Below are 23,475 nucleotides of genomic sequence, written 5' to 3'. Positions count from 1 at the left end.
TTTAATTTTCTTTAATATTTAGTCATGTAACTAATATTTATTAAACTTATTTTAGCATGATTTAGTACTTTTAAATTATGATCATTTTCATTATGACTTGTTAATTTGCAATATTTGTTTTACGCGATTTCATTATTATTATTATTTTTGTTTGATATTTTAATGACATTAATCATATCATATTTTGTGTTATTTTTTTAAGAAACACCTTAGATAGTTGTATTTTGATAGGACTAAAGAAATATTTGAAGTACAAGTAAATTATATGTTTGTATGAATACTTTACCGGGAAAACCCAAAAATCCGAAAAAAACCCAAGGTTAAAAAATCCGACTTTTATTGATTTGGTTTATAAATTTAAAAATCCGACACAAAAGATTTGATTTGATATTTAAGAAACCCGAACCAATCTTGCCATGTACACCCCTACTTTTATCCTGTTAAGTTTAAACTTTACACGATTGTTAAGAAATAATAATTAATTGCTAATTTAACTAGGAAAAAAATATGGCAGGGAAGGTGAGCCGTTTGGAACATTTGAAGGCTGGCGCCTTCTTAGTTTAATCATCTAGTATCTATAACTCGTGGTCTGATTATTCTGAATTCGCTAGGCAAATGTATCGACTAAATAAATACAAAAACGTTGCAACAAACTTCAACCCCCTATAGTGGGGAAATACAATTGAGCTTGAAAGAGAATAGTGTATATGCAGATTATACCCCTACTTTGAGAATGTAGAGAGATTGTCTCCTATAGATCCTCGGCTCAAAGAGATGGAAAAAAAAAAAGCAGTAGCAGAAGCAAAAATAACAAGAAGATAATAAGAGAACCGAGGCTAAAGGAACAAGCAGTTCATCCTAGTTAAATGAAGAGAAGCAGCAGTGCTAGTCCATGGAAACCATCTTCATTCACAAAATATCATTGTCCAAACTATATTAAAAAAAATAATACATCATGTTGATTAATGCAGGACATGAATTTCTTGTAATTTATGCAATGATTTTATGAAATAACAAAGTATTATGAATCAACTATTTATAGCAGTATAAATAAAATATAAAAAGGAACGGGAGGAGTATAAATAAAGTTATATAGGGAATTAATGAAGTTCATGAGATTTTTCACTCTAGCATAAAACATGATAAGGGGAATATGAGATTGTACAAGGGTCAATGCATATCTATTCATGTTTATTTTTAATAATATTAAAATTAAATATTAAATATCCTAGCTGGCAGTCATATGCTTTTTTTGAAATGTCTCAAAGCTCATAAATAGTCTTCATCCATGTGATGTGAAACATCAATAATGGGTATGATTTTTGGATCCGAGGCATATTCGAAAATTTACTCTAATTTTTAATAGGGTGTATGTTAATAGGTACCGAGGAAAATATTTTTCATGAAAAATATATTTTTTTAAGAATTTTTTTTTTTTTTTTTTTTTTTTTTTTTTTTTTATGTTAAAAAATTTTTTTTTTTTTTTTTGTTTTGACATGTAAATAATTTTTTTTTATGTATAATCTAGATAAATATTATAGGAGGTGAAGGTGGTGTATAGGATGGTGGTGATGGGGGCTACAAAGAGTGAGAGAGTGAAGATGGGGTGTGTTGGAGGGTGGATATGACACAATCAATGTAAAACTTATTTTTCTTGGTTATTCTCATTACGACAATCGTTTTTCTCATTTTTGAGAAACTTATGTTCCTAAAAAAAATATTTTTCAATTTTTTTAACTAATCAAACATGAAAAATGTAATAACATTCAATTTCCTCCTTACCTAACACAGCTAAAGATTCAAAACTAGTGTAGTATTTTGAAGGTAATCTTTTTGCATATGCATCTATGCTTCATACCGGAAATATTGAATTTCATTGAATTCATAATCAGTTATCACACGTATTATATTTTTATTAAAGTCTCTTCACTCTTAATTAAAGATCTCGAATTTCAAATGTAATAACTAAAAATTCGTTAAAAACACTTTAATTACTTCCTTATTAGATTTACTCAGCGAAAGTTCAAATTCAATTAACTACTATTTTGGAAGTAATAGTTTTGAAACTCAACGTAAATTCCACTTGATCTCATAATCATTAATATTTTTGGTTGGAATGTCTTTCCCCTAGGTCTTGAATTTAAAAATCCGACAAAAATGATTTGGTTTGATATTTAAGAAATTCGAATCAACTCGACCATGTACACCCCTACTTTTATCCTGTTAAGTTTAAACTTTACACGATTGTTAAGAAATAATAATTAATTGCTAATTTAACTAGGGAAAAAATATGGCGGGGAAGGTGAGCCATTTGGAACATTTGAAGGCTGGCGCCTTCTTCTTAGTTTAATCATCTAGTATCTATAACTCGTGGTCTGATTAAATCTGAATTCGCTAGGCAAATGTATCGACTAAATAAATACAAAAAGGTTGCAACAAACTTCAACCCCCTATAGTGGGGAAATACAGCTGAGCTTGAAAGAGAATAGTGTATATGCAGATCATACCTCTACCTTGAGAATGTAGAGAGATTGTCTCCTATAGATCCTCGGCTCAAAGAGATGAAAAAAAAAAAGCAGTAGCAGAAGCAAAAATAACAAGTAGATAATAAGAGAACCGAGGCTAAAGGAACAAGCAGTTCATCCTAGTTAAATGAAGAGAAGCAGCAGTGCTAGTCCATGGGAAACCATCTTCAAGCAAAAAATATCATTGTCCAAACTATATTTTTTTTTAAAAGTACATCATGTTGCTTAATGCAGGACATGAATTTCTTGAATTCTACAGATGATATTGAGTTAAAAAAAAAGAGAGGCATATGTGGCTTTCAGGGTACATTGGTCACACACAGAATAACACAACTCTCAGCTTCAATCAAACGGCCTAGAGTATACTGGCGATTCAACACAACTAACTACAAGAACATACTACCAATAACAGAAAACAAACAAACTATAAACCTAGATTCTACAACTCAATCAAGTTGCATCTCTTCAGGAAATGGGATGGAAGCACAGCAATGGTAATAGCCATCGTCATCGAATACAAACCTTTGTGAAAGATGAGCTTCGGGGATAAGATACTCCCCCCAGTCTTCCGAGCCATATTGACCAAAAATCTTTCGTGCATCAAAGGAATCAACCTTTTTTGATCCTTTTTTACTATCAATTGGAGAACAGTAAGTCAGTGCTAACCTTAAAAGTAATGAAATTATGCAACTGATAGAATCATGGATAGAGACTTTAAGCCAACAAATAAACAAGATACGCAATAAAAGATAAAAAAAAATGACACCTTTTTCTGTGCCGCGCATTCATTATGGTGGCATGCAACTGCATAAGGGGCAGAAAAGGCTTATCAGGAACTTATCAAATCAAGAAGATAACAAAAATAAAAACAATACAAGTTTAGCAATTTTCACCACGACAGTCATGGATAAGCTATACAAGCATTCTGGTATTAGATATGTAAAAGGAGAAAGGCCACTAACGACAATAGAATACATCTAGAGAAGTAACTGCCATCAAGTGCAAGTCCACAAACAGTTTTAGGGGGTCAAGCCTTTCTTGAAAGTAACTATAAAAGATAAAACGTACTCCAATGAGCTAAAGCATAATCTTCAATTATTAAATACTTGATACCAGAACAAAACAAATGAACACCACAAGAAAGCACCAGCAAGCATAATGCAACAGAAGAAACAAGTTCCAAACATATAAAGTTGGAATGCAAAAGGTGAGAATGAGTTAGGGTTTGAGGATGCTGAGTTCAAGAAGGTGTCAGAAGTAAAATGGATGTAGACATATTTACTCTTGGTAGAGAAGGGAACTGTTTCACTTTTCAAAAGAGGTTTGCACCATTTCTGACTGTATTAACAGATTCTCTACCAGGTGCCTTGTACTTTTAGGCCCTTGCTTGCGATGAATAAATTGCTTTTTATGAGAAAAGAAAGTGGAGGGGTCAGTGGGGGAAGGAAAAGCAAAGAAGCAGCAGCACTAGATCGAACAGTCAAAAGTATTTGAACACAGCATCAATGAAAATAGAGAGACAAACAATAAAGAAATTGCCGACAAAATTAACCAGAATAAAGAATTAACACCTTGAAAGATATACCTTTAACTTCTGGTTTAAATCATTTTCAAGAACAAGACCAGCTTCAATGAACGCATTGGTGATCACCTCTAGAAAGGCTAAGGAATATCAAACGCAGGTAAAAAATTCCCTTAGAAATAGCAGACAGATTCAAGAAATGGGTAGGGTGAGGGAAGAAGACACCAGAAATTATGGATACGACAGGCACGTAAAAGTCGGTCTTCACCACCAATTACTTCCACAGGAGCATATACAACACGAGCTTTTGCTGGAGAACCTTTCATGCACTCCTACAGAATAAAAACAATCTGAGTTCCAGCCAGAAAAAATGGTGAACTTATGAAATCTCATTAGAAGCTACAGTCAAGAAACATCCAGCATACATGATATATAGTCTCTCTCTCACACACACACGTACAGCAACCAATTGAAGAAGCATCTATAGAAAGAGAATGGTGTCCCATGAAAAGGAATTCTAAATATAATATAAGAACAAATGTTCTTCTTTTTGCAGTACTTAATCATTTTGTTCATTTGCTTTCACCTAATTCCAAGTAGGTCAACATTGCTACCAGTGGCATATCCGAAGGCTCTAATACACATTTACCCTTGGGTTGTTTCTGAATTTTTTTATTTATTTTAAAAAAAAAAAAAGTCATTTTGCTATTTTACATTTACAACTTTCTCTTACATGTTGTCATTTTCTGTAATTCTTCCTTTTAAACGTATAAAGTCAGCAGGCCTGATCTATGTTTCTTCTTCAATTGTGACAGTTTCTTTAAAATATATTAACAATAATATGACTACTCATTCCCTGTATCCTGTTTGAAAGTAAGTTTTTTTTAGTGTTTTCCCCCAAGCCATTAACTTATTAATAAATCCCTAGTCACTGCCAATGATAAGAAATTATCAAACCACAAGAAAATATTTGAAACTAGCAAACTATTATAGCACAATAACAGACATCTGAATCCATACAATAAAATTTGAGTGGATAATATGCATATCTGAGCAAGTAATACTGTATCCTTAGCCTGGCAATTACTCTCATAAATGGGAAAATCCAACAAAGTTACTGAGAAGAACAACTAAAATCAACTATTGAAATTTTGTGGTGCATGGCAATATTACATAGAGTATCACGTTCAAAACATGTATACTAATAAAAAGAAAAAAAAGAACAAGCATGTTAGATGATTTGACCCTTAAAGTTGGATATTTCAAATATCTCTAGTATGAGATCTATCATTTTACTTTTGAAGTAAAAGACAGAATGAAAGTCAAATTTTAAAGAATGTTTAATACTGGGGAAAAAAAGATATAGATGCTCTTCATCCGTATGAACCTAAATAATAAAAACCATTAGTTTCTAACACTTCCTATATGAATCTTTCAATAATCTTAGGCTCATAATACTAAAAACTGTGAGTACTGAAAGGTGATTTGCTCTAAGATGTCTTTCATCAAATGGAGCCCACCGCCTCCCCTACAAAGGATCCCAACAGTGACCCTTTCCAACCTTGCTCTCATCATGACTAAAACTAACAATCTTGTGGTAGATGAAGAATCCTTACCGCTAGGGCTATCCTTCCCTTGTTTCCTGTCACTCATCTCTTACTTTTAATCAATGAATCCTAGATTCGACATATGTTTGCGGCATCGAGATAACCATTAATACTTTCACAGTGAAGTATGTCCGCGACAGCAAGAAAACAATTAATCATCTTTTGCTCAATTTACAGCATCCTTTCATTTTCATGTTTTGGCCTCTACTGACATGAGCTGGGATGAGTAGTGGCAGATGTGTTTTGATCACTTCTCTTAGCATGTCTTTCGAAATTTTAAAGTACATATTTGAATCTTGTAATAGGGCTTACATGAACCTTCAGTAGAAGTTTAAGGGCTTCTATAAATTTAATCTGAACTTTTTATGTCCATGAGTAATTATTTTGTAATATAACTTGCATGCAACTTCAGTAAAAGTTAAAGGGTTTCTAGAGATTTTAGTCTCAAACATTTCATGCCCACCAATGATAGGTTATCCACTTCTTGGGCATTAGCCTTTACTTATTATGCCACTTAGTAAAAGATGATTCACCCAAAGAACAGATCAAGCAAACATAAACTCCACAGACAAAAAATCAGGGTAAAGAGTTGCCATGCAAGTTAAAGTTTCATAATCAACTAGCTCAGTGTAGAAACAAAATTAGCTTCAATTAAGAGATGATATAACCTAGGAGGAACACAAATATTCAAGCAACACCTTCAGATGTCATTACCTAATGTTCACAGACAAATAAAAGATCATAAAAAGTAAACTTGGAAAAAAAGATCATAAAGAGCAAGTGTAATGACTATTCTGCCAAGGAGTAAGTGTATGATTATAAGGTATAACCTAACAGCCTGAAATCCATAATTGTATAACTTGGAATAAGACTTACCAAACCCTTCAGTCTTATAGACACAGGTCGGCTCTCCAAAGCATCAATTACTTTTGGTGAGACACTCTGGAAAGACGATGGAAATCAAATATTTTATTTTGAAAAGTTAGACAGAGAAAATGATATTACAACAAAAGAAAATGACCATGTAATTACAAACATCTACCCGCAAAACTTCAGCAGCAGCTTCAATTCGGTCCTTATTCCAAAGCTTCAGCATGAGCACAGTCAAGTGGAATGTTTTTGGTTTAATAAAGATGGATTTCTCAATTCCCAAATCTGTTGACAAGAAAAACATTCGTCAATTTGGTCACAGATTAAGACATAAAGAAGGAAATAATGCTCCCATTAGGGATAGATATTATAATGAACTTCAGAAGGAAAGGCAGAGATAAGAATTTTCAGCACAGAAGTTTTTTACAACAACACAGTACACAAATCCATTTTTATCTTTTGATAAAAGTAGCATAGTACTTAGATTTTATACCTAAAAGTTTAGAAGCCTTTGATTCTGAGGTAGAGGACTTAGATACTTTAGGCGAGTAGCTCACGAGTGGTATGTTGGTTTTATCCATTTTAACACGATCATTAGAATCTTCAGTTTTGAGTTCCACTGCAATCTGTGGTTCGCTCAAGTTCTGCTCACCTTCCGAATCAGAAGTTTTACCACTTGAATCACATTCCAAATTTTCATCTTCATTAACTACTGTAATTCCAAGAACTGAGTTCTGGAAGTTGATGAGCTTGTTGACCAGCTCAGGATGTATGGCCAATGGAAGTGATACAAAGTGAGAGTAGTCAAGATTTCGGCTTTTAACTGTCTACAGGAAAAGGAGGCACAAATTACACTTATTGAGTGACAACAAATAAAAAAAATGAGATAAAAAAATATTAAGATCCTTCATAACACAAGCAAGAACGCCGAGCCACAGTTGAGCGAGATTCCTCATGACAAAAGCAAGTATGACGGATCACACTTGAGCATTCTAGATATAAATAATATTAGACAAGCGTATTATTTGAAAGTTTTGAATTACTAGTTGCATGTAAGTGCCATGAAAAGCTACGAGTTCTAGTAAACACATATATGTTAGTTTAAGTTGAGAGAGAGAAAGAGAGGGAGCATTCAAAAGGTAATTGAAAAGCAACTTCAAATGCTCACACTAGATTCTAGGTCAAAATCAAGTGGTACCTGGACCAATAGTATGACAGGAAAAGGCTCCTAAGGCAAGGCATGACATACAGTAAGATATATTTTGGGTACTTCGTGTTAGTCCCATAATGCAGCAGCTACATTTCATCAATAATCATTAGCATGACCATTTTTAGAAGTAAAAACAATAAAATTAAAAGCTCTGAGCAAAACCAGATACTTACATGTTACCACAGTTTATAGGCTCTAGAAAATTTGACAGATAAAAAAGTAATATTCCTTTTTTGCCTTATTTGTCTACTAGCACGAAAAAAATCAAATGTTGGTGCAAACCTCATCAATTACAGCTTGGACTCTATCTGATGCTCTTGCCACACTTTCAGCAGAACTGCCTTCTATGACTGCAATATGTTATGGACACTACATTAAAAACGAAAAATGTTGAACATAGCTGTTTTGGATTTCAAATTAGTATTGACCCATATTCAATATATACCAATACAAAAGGAATATAGCTCCAATTACTCTGTAGAAACATGGAATAGTGGCTTTCACAAGTAGTAACAACATTAAGAGAAGTGGATGCTAATCCCCCAATTGAAAGACCTACTAATAAAGAATAAATCACAAAGGAGAGACCAAAAGCCAATTAACATAACTAGTGACAAGAATAGATCAAAGCACATTATCAAAGCATACCTCCAAAATTTTGGCCAACAAATTATGGTAAGAGACCTGAATGGAGCTTAAGCTTGGAAATCGGAAAATAAAAAACCGTAATATCACTAAATACTGATAAGATTACAAATAACTACATCAGACAGAGGATACAAGTAGGACACGTGAAGAATAACTGAGGAAAGGTAACCAAGATGGTTTTGCTCCCCTACATAGACATCCAAATGCACTACTTTGTAGGTGCAACACTATGGCGATTGGTAGTGTTAATAGATCTAAAATCACATGAAGGTTATCACAAAAAAAGATCTATGATCTCTAAAAATCAATGTAGGATAAAACAAAAGATCTATCCAGGATAGACATCCAAATGCACTACTTTGTAGGTGCAACACTATGGCGATTGCAAGTGTTTATAGCTCTAAATAAAATCATAAGAAGGTTATCTCAAAAGATCTATGATCTCTAAAAATCAATGCAGAATAAAACAAAGGATCCATCCAGACGATCAACTATGTGATTTAAGGATTAACCATTGTTTCTACACCTACATTAGGTCCACAGGGATGAGCACGAGATTTAGAGAGCTTTCAGTTACAATGAACCTTTAAGTGGTGTTAAAAGACATCCTAATAGAATGAAATTGCCCAAATGGAGCAGCCTCAAAAAAAAATTGCCCAAACGGAGCAGACTACATAAATCATCACCAAACCAACTAATTTGAGATTGACACGTCATCGATTGATCAACTGACTGATCACTTAATATACCAGGGTCCAGGAACAGCATAAGTAGGTCATAGAAATCATACAGTACGTTATCAGAAGCAAAAATCAGGCTACAAATATCATTATGATTGAATAATAACTTAATCAATAACAAAAGCTGAATCAATCAAAATCAGCCATAAATAAAGAAGCAACCCACTGAGGCAATCCTCATTCCGCGAGAATGGAATTATGATTTTTACTTTCATTTCCTCCTCAATTGTCCTCTGTGTTGCACCTCTATAAGCAGAATATCAAAGCAACGTATTAGCCCCTCGTTTTTAGCATACACAAGAATCCACACAGAAAGTCATACCCTTTCCCTCTGATAAAACGCATCAAGGAAGCCCCTGCCTGCAGATATGTTTGGAAATGAGATGATAATGGTAGCAGAAAATTGAAAGCCAATTTAGTGGGAGAACTCTGAATTTATGATGAAAACCATCCATAACAAGTGTCATTAGTGCAAAGTGAAGATCGCGTAAAGAACAACAACCATGTAACACACTGCACATGCAGCCAGAAAATGTGACCTATTCAATAAGTTACTCATTAAAAAGGGTGAGCAGTACGGGTAAGAACTCAATGAATCACAATAATGACACAAAACTGATAAAACGAAAGACATACATCAGAAAAGTTGAACACTTCTTACGGGTCTTTAACATCTTTCATCTTCTAATTAGCCACGTGACAAGTCTTATTGGGTCGCAAATTCATGTGGATACAACTGATTCTTCCATACAGACACAGATTTAGTGATGTAAGAAAAATTAACTAAGATATTTCTATAATCAAGGATAGTGTAGTTTAAAAACATTTGTTTATGAGTTTAGTGTTCTCCCAAGGCATGCAAAATACGCATATGGCAGTACCATATCATTCACGGATAATGGACCTCTTCTGGATTTCCATCTGATGCAACGCATGAACTTGCATGCTTACCATCACTTGAAAGCAAAAACTGGAAACCCTTTTGAGGAATGCACTGAAATTTCAAAGATCCAGATAGAGTTGAAACTTGAAACTTGAAACTTGAAACAGTCAATAATAAAAGAGTGTTTGCATTTAGTTAGGTTAACAACTTGTTATATTAGAAGGTTCATCACGTGTTGGGCAGTTGGTCAGAAGAATTGATGGAAAGTTGTCCCTGCTTGTATATGGTGGACAATTTGGAAGGAGAGGACCTACAAAGGTTTTGAAGACAAATACAATTTTGTGCAGAAAATGAAGATGAATTGTCTTCTTTTGTTTAATTTTTGCTGTAAAGAAAGCTATGCCAAGGAGGCTGAACCAAATAGTTGATATGATAGAATCCTTGTGAAGCAATAGCCTAAGCTTGGTTGGTTATTTTTATTTTATTTTTTGATAACCGAGAAATCCGTTTATGACCCGCCCTTTGGACCAATCACAACCTTCTAAATTCGGTGGATAATGGGTCCGCCCCTCTACCCTTCTCCACTTAAATACCAGGCTTCACTTTGCATGGTGTGGGGCTTGAACCTGCGACCTAAACCACAAATCCTCCACCTTTTGCCACTCGAGCTAAGCTTGGTTGGTTTTTGTAATGTCTTTCATATATATATATATATACATATACATATACTTGTTACCAGTTTCAAAAAAGAATGTTCATCACGTGTTTGTATTGTTTTATGGGCAAATGTGTACATAAGAAGTTAAAGACAGATTGACAGGCAGGTTTGTTGTGTGTTTGGAATGAATGCAGCTTATAGCTTTCCTTCAAATTTTTACAAGTATTTTTTTTAATACGTACAGAAAAGGAGAAGATACACTTCGCTGATCTTCCCATGAGGTATGTTGTAGCCTCTTCTTGTCTAGCAACTTGACTAGCACATCGATGTCTATGCTCAGACAGAAGCTGCTCAGAGACATTGCTTTAAGAAAAGTAACCATGATGCTCTAAGTAATCTATATTCCCACTTATTTTGGGAAAATTTTTATTCTTCTTTTCAATTTTAATATAGCTAAAAAGCATATTAATGTTGCATTTAAGTAACCCTTGCACCTAAAGTCCTAGACAATGAATTGACTGATAGGACAGGATGAAGAAGATTCAAAAGAAAAAAACAAACAGAAACACATCAAAAGCTAGTCAAGTTGTAAAAACCCAACAAGATTACCTTGACTGTAACTGAATGCTTCTGAGCTGCTGAAAGTGATTCATCATCAGCAGAAGGTGTTGCTCGTCCTTCTAGGTCAATGCCTTCACTAACCTGCACTGCCTTCTGAACTGTTGACTCATACGAAGAGACGGTGCATTTAATTTCTTGCACTTGACCTCCAAAATCATGCTTCTCATCACCTAAACCACCTGAACTTCCAAATCCCAATATTAATCTTCCACATCTTTAACAGTGTATTCTACATATTGCATAAGATCATATTCCTGACATAACAATATACTAATTTTTCAATTATTCGGATACCTAATAACTTCCAATAGCAACGTGAAAGTACAGAAAACTTAACGACCTAGAATTTCCAATACAACTCAATCTAATATTAACAAGTGAGGAACACTCACCTTCAGTAGACCTTGATTGAGTAGAAACAGGTCTCCATGTTTTAGCAACCATTTTCTGTTTTTTCCGGTCCATGTCAACACGTAAACCTCCTTCAATATGCGTCCTCGAGTTATAATTGAAACCGCATGAAGAAAAACACCTCTGCAACAATTACAATTACCCGATTTCAACATCACCTTTTTGGTTCCTTGTTAAATTTAATTTCTATACAGAAATAGCGATTGGTGTACCTGGAAGTGTTGTGTGCGCTTCGGTACTACATGAACCTTTGTGAATTTCCAAGCAAGATCAACGCTGTGGAAGACGATTGGTAAGAAAAAAAGCTACGTATTAAATCTCTAATTCACTGAGAGAATGAAAAGACCTTGCAAATGGTAAGTGTGCACCTTAAAAAAGACCGGTAAGCTATCATTTGTTTTATCTCTATCGACGGCGGTGGCGCTGAAATTAAATTCACCTGCCGTAAGAATGATATTTTGACCAAAATGTGTAGTTTTGGCTTGAAAAATGAGAAAATGACAAAACGATCCCTTGTGTTTAGGAGTAGGTTCAAAATAATTTTTAAAGTATGTTTTGAACAATTTTGGTCCTTTTAGTTTTCATCAAATATTTGGTAAATTATAATTTATATCTGTTAGATTTGAGCCAAGAGTCGAATGGAAACAATCTATTTATTTCTAGGAGGTAATGGTAAGATTTGTGTATGTTCTGTGAAAATCCTATCTAACACCCACTAGTGGGATTATTTTGGATACGTTGTTGTTGTCGTTAGATTTAATAAAGATTGTACGGAAAAAAAATTAACATAAACATTAAGAAAGCCTTATCAAATCCTAGAAACTATTACAAAAAAATATATATAATAAATACTTCCTCATTTTCAAATTGTTTGTCCACCTTTCCTTTTTAGTCCATTTTAAAAAGAATTTTCTTCTTATTTACCTTTAAATTTAACTTTTTGTATGTCATATTGTTACATGAGATATATCTTTAATTTAATACTACAAGATTCAAAAATCTCATTTAATTTCTCAAACTTTGTGCTGAGTCAAATTAAGACAAATAGATTGAAACGAAGGAAGTACTAAAATATAGACAAAATATACCAAAAATTGCACCAAAAAGATATATATCAAGCTCTAGAAATAAATTAGAAATAGCATGAATTCAACAATTATATCTCCAAATATGATTTTTCTATTAAATATTTATTAAAAGACTAAAATTGTTGAAAGTATTTTCAAAATTATTATGAATCTATCCCAAACTTTAAAAAAAGAGAGACTATTTTTGTCATTTTCACCTTGAAAATTTAGGGAAACGAAAAATGATCAAAATAATCTTTAGTGTATGAGCTTAAATTTGATTTGATCCTTAAGGTATAATTATGCTGAAAATATTGTTTGATATATTTTAAAACGTGATCAAATTGGTCCTAAGTTCTATAATGAAGAAAAAAATAGCCGCATTGTGTGCGCTATTAAATTATCAAAAGACTTCGAAAGTGAAAATATGGATATAAATCATTCAAGGGCATTGTGACAAGTTGAGTGGTCAAAGTGTATATTTTTAAAACTTAAGCATTTCAGTGCCTTTGAGTAGTTACTAGTAATCCCAAGTTCCGTGTCGAGGAAATAAAAAAGGATTCTTCACAGAGCAGGGAAGTGAGAGTGAGTAGAGCACAACGAGGACGATGCTGGAAAGGGTGCTCTCTTCTCGCAGGGCGACGCCGGTCAGTGACGACGGCGATGAAGCTGGCGACGAATCCAAAACTCGGAAGCACATATCTGTGGCGACGAGGGTTACAAATTATGTGATTCGAACTGGACATCTCTGGCCATGCCTTCTCATAGGGCTTGTGATTGTGTTGGTAACTTCTTTCGTCTATCACACTCGCGACTTAGTATGTATCTCCGCTTCCTCTTCCGATCACCTTTCTCGTTTGCGATTCTTTGGCTTCGAAGGCCTTGAAACGGACTTCGGATCTCTCGGCGTTCCTTGGTGTAAGTTCATTGCGTTTCAATTTTAGTGTATATTCAGATCTGGTTTCAATTTTCCTTGTTGAGTATTGCGTGCTAGTGTATTTTCTCTAAATGGATTCAATTGAACACATCTCGATTTCCTTCGGAGGAACGGTGATACATTTATTTTCTTTTAGAATTTATTGATTTGTGAAATCTAAACCTAAAGTTTTCCAGTTGCACATGGTTCATCTGTAGGATTTGTCAAGGTGCAAGTTATATTATTTTGGTGTCACTTTCATAGTAGGATCCAATGGCTTGATTCAAACAGAACAAGATTGATATTACATGATGTTAATGGAGGAATTAGGTGTGTTAGAGTAATTTTCAAGTGGCATAGATTGTTGCTTCATATAGTTAATGGAGGAATTAGGTGTATATAATAATTCTAGTGGTACAGATTATTGTTTTTATCTAATTGATAGTTTCCTATTTGATTGTAGAAGTTCATTGTTATAACATAAAATCATACATACATGTCCAAAATCTACACATTGAGTTTCAAGACATTACTATAGTTGAAAATCCTATTCCGATGTCCAGAAATTACATCTAGTTTCAAGACCAAGACCAATAATTTTTTCCTTGCATCATTTGTAGACGATGAGTGTCGCATAATCTGGATCAATTATAGCCTGCTTCACTTTGTAGTTTTTTAAATTTTCTTTCATATATGATGATTATAATCTCCAGAGTATGGCATAAACCGGAATAATTGGCTTTCTAGTGGCTTCATTCTGTTATACAGTCATAGCAGAAGTAAAATGGTTTATCGTCTTTACAGTCTTAAGCAGCACTTCTGATCTATGGTCAACAAATGAAACAACTGTTTAGACATGTGTGTATGCATGTCATTCACCTTTTCTGGAATGTCAAAGATTCTTCCTGTGTTGTTTATCTGTGAAACTCAACTGTTACGCAGTGAAATTCACATGGTCCAATGCACCTTTGATTAATTTTTACTCTTGTCAAAAGGCAGAACGAAACATGACAGAACTGTTGAATGGACCACAAAGGATTTAATCAAAGGTCTGGAGGAGTTTGTGCCCATATATGAGACACGGCCTATCAAGAATAACATGTATGGTATGGGTTTTGATCACAGCTTCGGGCTCTGGTTTATCACTCGGTGGTTAAAACCAGAGTTGATGATTGAGAGTGGTGCATTCAAGGGACACTCAACTTGGGTCTTGAGACAAGCAATGCCAGATACACGAATCATCTCACTTACACCCCGTCATCCTGAGAAATATCTAAAGAAAGGGCCTGCCTACGTTGATGAGAATTGCACATACTTCGCTGGAAAAGACTTTGTTGATTTTGGAAATGCTGATTGGGGGAAAGTTATGAAGAAGCATGGAATCAAGGATCATAGCCAGGTTCTTGTCTTTTTTGATGATCATCAAAATGAATTGAAAAGGTATAACTTCTATAGCTTTATTTTGAGTTTTGTTAAAGGAGTAATTCCTTCAGCCACTTGTTCTGTCTAATGTCATTGTATCCATAGCAGTATTCAATGATGCTATGGCTTTGCCGATTCCCACTTGTTTTGCAAATATGTCTCACTGTTCTCTGTTTGGAATCTGAACTTTGATTGACAGACTGAAGCAAGCATTAAAAGCTGGGTTTAGGCATCTTGTTTTTGAGGACAATTATGATACTGGTACTGGAGACCACTATTCTTTCAGGCAGATGTGCGATCAATTTTATATTAGAGGTATATTTTCACCTCGACTTTAAACAATTGTTTTTCCTCTGTCAAGCCAAAGTTATCCGGTCATTATTGTATCTCTCTGGTTTTTCCCTTTTCTAAGTTGATTCAGTTTTTATTTGGAAAATCGTGGTGAGATTTTGTTGACTCCGATGTGGAGTAACAAATAAATAGAGATGATGTGCTATGGTAATAGCCTTATTCATGTAGTTTCTTGCTTTTGTTATATGTTACCATCTGTTGTTTATGTTAGGTTGCACTATTTTGTTGATGTTGTTGTTCCTTGCATGTATGCTCTGCAATGCTTTTTTATTAGTTTCCATGTTTTTTCGGCTGCCATTACTCCTTTGTTTTGCGTCACTTGAGCCAAGGGTCTTTCGGAAAAAGCATCTCTACCTCCATGTGGTAGGGGTAAGGCTTGCGTATACTCTACCCTCCCCAGACCCCTCTTTGTGGAATTTCACTGTGTATGCTGTTGTTGTGCTGAAGTATTTTTCTCCCATGGAACTCCTAATGGAGCAGTAAAACTATTTATTCTCCCATGAGAAATTTGTTTGCAATGCAAAGCTTAAGAATGTTGATATTTTTTTAAAGGACAAGAAGTCAGTGGCATGATGTTTGATTAGAATATACAGTTGTGTTTTTTTAAATATACAGTGTGCTGGAAGAACAATACAATGCTAAATATGTTGCTAACGGCTATCTATCCAAATCTAAACCCTGCAGGTTGGGATTTTTTTGGGTAAGTGCCATCTGATATGTGATATTAACCTGTCAATTAACTCAGTCATCTCAACCCAAAATCCTAATTTTAGGAGATCAATTGTCCTAGTGGTACCAACCAGAGAATTCAAATTTAGATCAAATCATGATTATAGAATATTGAGATCACTTCCAAAATGTGTATTACTCCATACTTTATCGTGGAAACTTTTGTTTGTTTTGCTTGTCTAACCAAGGAAACACATTGTTCTCTGTGTAGGCCACCTTTATCTAGTGCATTTGTAAAGAATCAGTTAATTGATTATGAGATTGGAAAACCAAGATAAACAGATGAGAAATATGTAGAAAATAATAGGAAGAGATCTTGATATGAAGAAAACGAATACAAATACACTCTAGTATAGAGTGTCGACAGATCAAATAGCAGTTATGCTATGCTTAGACCATGCCAGTTCAGTATATGAATGCCTTTTCAATTTGTGAAATTATTCGTTGACTTTTATAGTCAGTGCAATACTTAGTTCTTACTACATGACATGTTTTCTAATTTCATTCCAGGTGGAGGCCATAGCTGCATTAAGGACAGTGATGAAGGAAGGATCAGAGCAAGAAGGAAGAAATTCTGGGAGAAGGCTGTTGATATTGATGAACTTTGCGGTCCTGGTGAAGCTTGGTGGGGTGTGAGAGGGCAGATGCGGGATGATTTTAACCACAGCAATAAGGCCATTTCTTATGCAGAACATTTTAAAAATAGCAGGTTTGTAGAGTCAGTGTTAGATGTTTACTGGGAGCTTCCACCTGTGGCTGGTCCTTCATTAACTCATCAGACAAGATACGATCCGGCTCGTGCATCAAGTCCTATTGTTGAAGATGGCAGGTATGGCTTGTTTCGGAGGCTTGGGTTATCTGGACTGGAGGCATCTGTATTCAATGGTTACACTCAAATGGTCTATCTTCAGGTGTCACAAGAATGAGATTTTGGTTGCCACTGCATATAAGTTGTAGTTTTGTATTAGCGATCTCTGTGTTAACTGTTATTTTAGTTCTTTCTGGTGCAACTCTTGAGAGGCTGTCTCTATGCTGCCAATAGATTTTACTCCTACAATCTTTCAGATGTCCATTTATCCCCTGGTCACTCTGATGTTTGTGCAGAGTAACGGAAGTCTGATGAGTTAAATTTATCCCATCTGTATAATGTGCTCGTAAATTATATTCTAGAAAATAGCTTATGTTGAAACAACTCTCCTTGTGCTTGCTAATATCTTAGTCTTTATCACTAGTATGTTAGAATGATTGAGACCCACTCCTGATGTTTTCCTTGCCTTTTATGGCCCACTTGTACATCTACTCAACTTTACTGAGGTTGAGAAGTAACTGTGCTTGAGCAGTTCAGAAGCTACTCTAGATGGTTCAGTATTTGTCGATAGATGAGCAATGGGTGCAGATTGAGCTTTTCTGCTCGAGTCCATGAAAGGGAAACTCCTGGCACCATAACCTTCTTGTTTCTGTAGGTCAACTAACTGAGCAAACAGTAATGAGCTTCTCTTGGGGATTGAACTGGAAATGGCAGATCAAAGGCAAGCCATCCAGACTTGCTAACATATGGCCCTTGAACAAACTAATCCAAGGTTCAAGCTATAGTCAATTTATTTCAAACCTTAGCCCTGTCCTCATTCTCTTTGACAGGGCACTCCAAAAACACGAGCATGGAAAGCTCGGGGTTTGGAGTAACATTCCATTCCATCCTGCTTGTTTTGAATTCTTGAATATAACTTGATCAATTACTAGTAATTAGTAGGTTAGAACTTGGAAGTTATTATGTTTCATCAGAATAATAGCTGGTTATATGCTTAAAAATGAATTTATGTTTTGCAAATAAACTTGCAGGTTGCATGTGCAAGCAAAAATGCCACTCAAATTCCAGACACTAGCCACAGTACAATTTATCACCGGTTATATTTTCTTAAACCAGCTCTCTCCCTTTCAGGGGATGCTACACATCTAGTCTAATTCCAGATACAAACAGGGCAAAAAAAGGATGGTTGACGTTGTAGAAACCCTTGGACGGTTAGTCTTTCAGTCGCTAATTTTGGTTCTTGCACTTGTTTATGGCCCTTGGAGCTGCAAAGCAAGAGAAAAAATGTCATTCTAAACCTACTTTGAAGCATATATAGTTTATCAACTGGACACTAGAGAAAAAGAAGTAATACATAGCATAAACATGATCACAGGACATACCTAGCCCAATTGCCTCTGAGCTTTTCATGATCCGCAATCTCTTGCATGAGTCTATGAACATCCTATTGTAAAATCCAAATAGAACAATGAGTAAATGCAACCAAACATAATGTTGTCTGCAGACTTAGATGTTTGACATAAAATGTTGGAGCATAGTAACTTACTCCCAAGGAACATCGCCGACTAGCATCCAGTCACCATCCTTGTCTTCATAAGTCAGCACATATTCAGAACCATTGAGAAGATCCATCAAGTGACTTTCACTGAGTTTCTCTTGCCCTGGAAGTCTATCACTGGCGCACTGACCTGAATAATAGTCACAAAATTGTAGTATCACTTAAGACATACGCAATCTCAAGACTCAAACCAAATAAACACCCACAAACAATAACAATTCTCAAAAGTGCCTATTAGAAAAATGAAAAAAGACTCTTCAATTCATGGATTAAAAAGATACAAGAAGAAACTACGTTTCAAAGATGGGATTCAAAGGGTTATATTATTTTTCTCAATATACTTCTATCAATTATTCTTGTTTTTTCCTCCTATAACCGTGGTATCCAAGCCAACTTGAATGCATTATTCTTAGTCTTGGAAAAATACACCAAATAACAACATATCCAGTGTAATCCTACAGCTGGAGTCCGGCAAGGATAGGATGCACGCAAACCTTACCGCTACCTTTGTAAGGGTAAATTCTCTTTCTTTAGAGATTGAGTTGTCCTCCTAAAAGCTTCCAGGGGTGAAGCTACAATTATGCTTAGGGTTTCGGGAGAACCCGGTAGCTTTGACTCTAGACCCTATATTTGTGTTAAATAATGTATTTGAAACTCATTAAGCTATCATCTTTTCTAAAATACACAACCCATAGACTCAAAATTCTAGCTTGGTTCTGAAAAGCTTAAACAAATACTACATTGTTTGCATGCTGTAAACTGTAAAGGGAGAAATTATACCAATACTAAAGCAGCTGAACATCTTTTCAAGTGCTGATGAGAGCTCTGCATAGTTACTATAAGTTTTGATATCAACTTTTCTCAGATATGGAGCACCATCCATGCTAACCTTAACATAAAGGCAACTTGAACCTGTTTTCCCTTCACCATCATTTTTCTTAGTAGCCAGTGTATTTTTCCTGAATGATCTAATTGGTGGCCATCCTACCACTTGTGCCCTAATTCCACAACACAAAAAATAACCAAACTTTAACCCATAATTGCAGAAAAAAAATTGTACCCAAACTAACAAAAATTCAAGAATTTAAGAAAAAGAGAAAAGTTACTGACTTTGAAGTGTGAGGGGTAAACTTTTTTTCTTCAACAGGCTTTGAACCTCCATTCCCTCTTTTTGGGGAAAACAACAAGTTTCCTTTTTCCCCATCAGCTTCAGATCTGCAATTAATAGACAAATCCCATTTTCCAGATGCATCAATTGCATCAGAAAACCCCCTTTTTGTTCTTGATGAAAAATTGCTTAAAGGGTCCAAATCTTTGCCAAAAAGAGAAACCCCATGAGACTCAGAACCAGGCAACCCAAGTCTCAGCTCAGTCTCTTTCAGGTTGAGAACAGAGGAAGAAGAAGAAGAAGAAATCTTATCAGAACTTTTTTCCATTAAAGAAGGTTCTGATAGACCTATATAATCATGTTCTAATGGTACAGACATGGAAAGTTGAGCACAAATAAGTAAACAGACAAGATGAATTTCTCAACAAGAATTCAAGAAACTTTGGAAGAGATGAAAAAGAAAGGAAGTTTTTTTTTTTTAAGTTATAAGAGAAAGGAAGGTGGTTTAATTTTGTTGATGCAGAAAAGAGACTTCTTTTGGTGCTTTTGTAGACTTCTTTTTGGAATAAATGAACTGTGTAGTGTGTACTATAGTAATATTGGAACTACTATTCCAGATGCTTATCAAGAAATTCTTTTTCTGTGAAATAGTAGTTAAAGAAAATAGTTTAGGCCGGTTTGACGTAGCAGGTGGTATTTTTATGGAGGTCAAGAATTGATTTATCTTGTCAACATCTTTTTGATTGAGCTCGTTGTATTGAGTTTGTCTAATACGATTTATGTCTCTTATATGATTTGTGAGTTATTGTAGAGGAGCGTGTGTATATATATATCATATTGACATTGTTTGATTTATTTGTGAATTTACTTCTTTATATTTAGACATTTGTTAGTAAAAGTTCTAGTTCCACCATCGAATAAGGTGAAGTTCTTTTTTTCGATTGTGCTATGAGTTTGCAAAATTAAATAGACATTCATATTAGTTAACATCTAACTTTCTTACACCAAATAATTTTTCGATGAAGAATATGCACCAAACCATCTTTTGCCATTGGTTCATCGCATTGAAGTTGCTTGGGGTAGTCTATATCTTTTGTATGTATGATTTATATGAACATTTACGTATAATAAATTTACTTAATGTGCATCCAAAGAATAACGATCACAAATTTTTTTACGGGGTCCACAAAAGAAAAGAATTACTTTTAGTGGAATTATTTAAAAGAAAGTAATTAGGTAGTGGTAATTGTACATTTTGTGTTTAGAATCTTTGGTCGGAAAAAGTAATGATGATGATTTCAACTTTTAGTCCACTTATAACCAACTCTGTGGTAGACAAAGTCCGTTCACAAGTAGTACTACTATTTATTTTTTTATGAAAATACAGTATCTTTTGCTGCAAATACACAATTATTTGTCTTTTAATAATAATACTGCCAAAGACTCACCAATAAAGTGCTTTCTCCTTTGTTTTTCCTATATCATCTATTTCTTTAAAAGAAATAATTTATGTATTAACTTTAAAATATCGTTTTATTTGCTAGTGTTTCTAAACTATGTTAAATTTCATTTTCCTAGTGTCTCTCAAGTGTAGTATGGAAAGGGCGTAATGTATGTAAACTTTATTCATATTTTGTGAGTAGAAATATTATTTCGATAGACTATTCAGATTAAGAAAAATATTTTAAAATAATTTGGAATTTTTTTTATTTAGCGAAAGTGCAAAAGGGATAACAAAATATTAAAGAAAGCACGATAATATATTCTGGAAAAAAAACAGTAATTGCAATGTTATATTATGATAATTGAAGTACAAAAAACACTAAATAGTAAGTAATAGAAATCAAAGAATAATAAACTACAATCATAATATTACGACTACTAATATTAAAAAAAAATAAGCGAGACAATCCTCAATTTTTAGCATAACTAATTTCATCATTACTAATTTTAATATACTAATATATCATATTTAATATTACTTTTTTATACATCTCACTAAAAAAGATCCCAAAAATCTAAACTCAAATCTTATACTAACATACTTCATTTGGCACCATGCTTGAGGTAACTAAACATACTTTGTAAAACACTCTATTAGAGATAATATAAATAATAGACGAAACTGAGATATAAAGTTTATGAGTGTTAATAAATTTATAATTTGTTTTTTTAGTAGTCGCTACCATCTCTATCATATCTTCTATCCTTCAAGTGAACACTGTGCGGTGAGCATTTTGTGCATACTAAATGAACCACACATAGAATGTAAACCAAATATTGAGTCGTATGTAAATAAAAATTAGTGATTTGTTTGAAGTGATACTGTAGGTCGATCCGATCATCAGATATTCTGATGGAGAAAGCGATATATCAAAACGGCCCACAAAATAATAATTTAAATTATCTCAGATTTGTCATTTTCTTATGAAGTGGAAAACAGATGAAATAAAATTAAGATTGAAGAAGACATTAAATTATAAGAATTGGTGAAAGCTGACATAAAACGTAAGAACAATCATCCATTAAAGGAAAAGGATTCTTTAATTGACGCTGCCTAAGGCCTTTTCTGCTATTTTTGCTTACACATAAAAATCTGTCTATCTACTGTCACTAACAAGGAAAAAAGTATATGTTGATTCTCTCTTTTACTTCTTTTTCCTTTTGTTTGTTCAAAGGGGCCTTTCTCATTTCCTTCTTACTAATTACTATTCTCTCCATTTCAAAAAGAACGGCTCATTTCCTTTTTTGGTAACGTTTTAACTTCAACTTTCCACGTGACATGTTTAAGGTCACAAGATTAAAGGGCATTTTGGTACATTTGATATAACTTTTATTTAAAATCACAAGATTAAAAAGTCTTATTTCTTTTCTTAAACTTCGTTCCAAGTCAAATTAGGTCATTCTTTTTTAGATATAGGGAATGATTTATTGATTCTTGTAATAGTAACACTTTTTTTTCTTCATAACTTTTACTGAGGTCTCTAGCTCTCTTTATTGCACGCTTGTGTCTATCCTAATGAATTAATTAATTAATTACCAAATTAAAGGTGTGCGTGTGTTCTTAGGGGCCGTTTAGTTACTGGTTAGAGTTATGCAGATATTAGTTATGTTGGGTTTAGTTATGCATGTATTAGTTATGCAGGGTTTAGTTATGCATGTATTAGTTATGCTGGATTTAGTTATGCAGGGTTTAGTTATGAAGGGTTTAGTTATGTTCGGTTTAATTATGCGTGTATTAGCTATATGGATATTAGTTATGTAGGTATTATTTAGTTATGTAGAGATTAATATACATGAATTATTAACTATTGAATATTAAACTTGTTGTAAATTATTAATATATATTATTTACAAAATAATAATACATTCTAATAAAATGTGGAATATATTGAATAATATATAATGCTAATATTTGATTAGCATATGTACCGTCAAAAATATACAATCAAAATTTCTAATATTAAAAAAATATTTATATTTGCATAAATAAATAAAAACCATAAGTATATAAAAAGAAATAAAAACAACAACGTAGATAGAAAAACGTAAAGTTTCCAATTAAAAAAAACAAAATAAATTAAAAGAAATGAAAATGGTCTATATATAAAAAGAAATAAAAACAACAACGTAGATAGAAAAACGTAAAGTTTCCAATTAAAAAAAACATATTAGTTATGTAGGTATTATTTAGTTATGTAGAGATTAATATACATAAATTATTAACTATTAAATATTAAACTTGTTATAAATTATTAATATATATTATTTACAAAATAATAATACATGCTAATAAAATGTGGAATATATTGAATAATATA

The 23,475-nt window shown here is 33.7% G+C and overlaps 3 protein-coding genes across 5 annotated transcripts; 1 reads left to right on the top strand and 2 right to left on the bottom strand.

Annotated features, from left to right (window-relative positions):
- Positions 1-2,691: 2,691 nt before the first annotated feature.
- On the bottom strand, positions 2,692-12,157 carry LOC102596069 (activating signal cointegrator 1 complex subunit 1). Of its 3 annotated transcripts, none has more exons than XM_006343031.2 (14): positions 12,064-12,157; positions 11,908-11,971; positions 11,677-11,818; positions 11,273-11,463; positions 9,445-9,482; positions 9,289-9,368; positions 8,017-8,084; positions 7,018-7,351; positions 6,697-6,809; positions 6,531-6,596; positions 4,289-4,379; positions 4,111-4,178; positions 3,292-3,329; positions 2,692-3,158 (listed from the first exon to the last, which is right to left on the bottom strand). In XM_006343031.2, exons 1-14 carry the CDS (start codon positions 12,087-12,089, stop codon positions 2,972-2,974), a joined length of 1,506 nt encoding a protein of 501 aa, XP_006343093.1. In that variant the 5' UTR covers positions 12,090-12,157; the 3' UTR covers positions 2,692-2,971. The 3 variants fall into 3 exon arrangements, with proteins under 3 accessions (XP_006343093.1, XP_006343094.1, XP_015162272.1); XM_006343032.2 differs by having other exon boundaries at positions 7,177-7,351; XM_015306786.1 differs by having other exon boundaries at positions 12,042-12,118.
- Positions 12,158-13,297: 1,140 nt separating this feature from the next.
- LOC102595729 (uncharacterized) lies at positions 13,298-17,372 on the top strand. The gene is made up of 4 exons (XM_006343030.2): positions 13,298-13,680; positions 14,674-15,118; positions 15,300-15,415; positions 16,691-17,372. The coding sequence occupies exons 1-4, from the start codon at positions 13,371-13,373 to the stop codon at positions 17,104-17,106; spliced, it is 1,287 nt and encodes a 428-aa protein (XP_006343092.1). The 5' UTR covers positions 13,298-13,370; the 3' UTR covers positions 17,107-17,372.
- A 610-nt stretch (positions 17,373-17,982) lies between these two features.
- Positions 17,983-20,294, bottom strand: LOC102595402 (auxin-responsive protein IAA27-like). The gene is made up of 5 exons (XM_006343029.2): positions 19,657-20,294; positions 19,327-19,544; positions 18,535-18,676; positions 18,371-18,432; positions 17,983-18,253 (listed from the first exon to the last, which is right to left on the bottom strand). Exons 1-5 carry the CDS (start codon positions 20,031-20,033, stop codon positions 18,216-18,218), a joined length of 837 nt encoding a protein of 278 aa, XP_006343091.1. The 5' UTR covers positions 20,034-20,294; the 3' UTR covers positions 17,983-18,215.
- Positions 20,295-23,475: the final 3,181 nt, after the last annotated feature.

The sequence above is a fragment of the Solanum tuberosum genome, unplaced genomic scaffold, assembly GCF_000226075.1.
Source record: "Solanum tuberosum cultivar DM 1-3 516 R44 unplaced genomic scaffold, SolTub_3.0 scf00040, whole genome shotgun sequence".
Classification (NCBI taxonomy): Eukaryota; Viridiplantae; Streptophyta; class Magnoliopsida; order Solanales; family Solanaceae; genus Solanum; species Solanum tuberosum.
The sequence above is the reverse complement of the archived record's forward strand: the minus strand, read 5'-3'. Positions and strand labels throughout refer to the sequence as shown.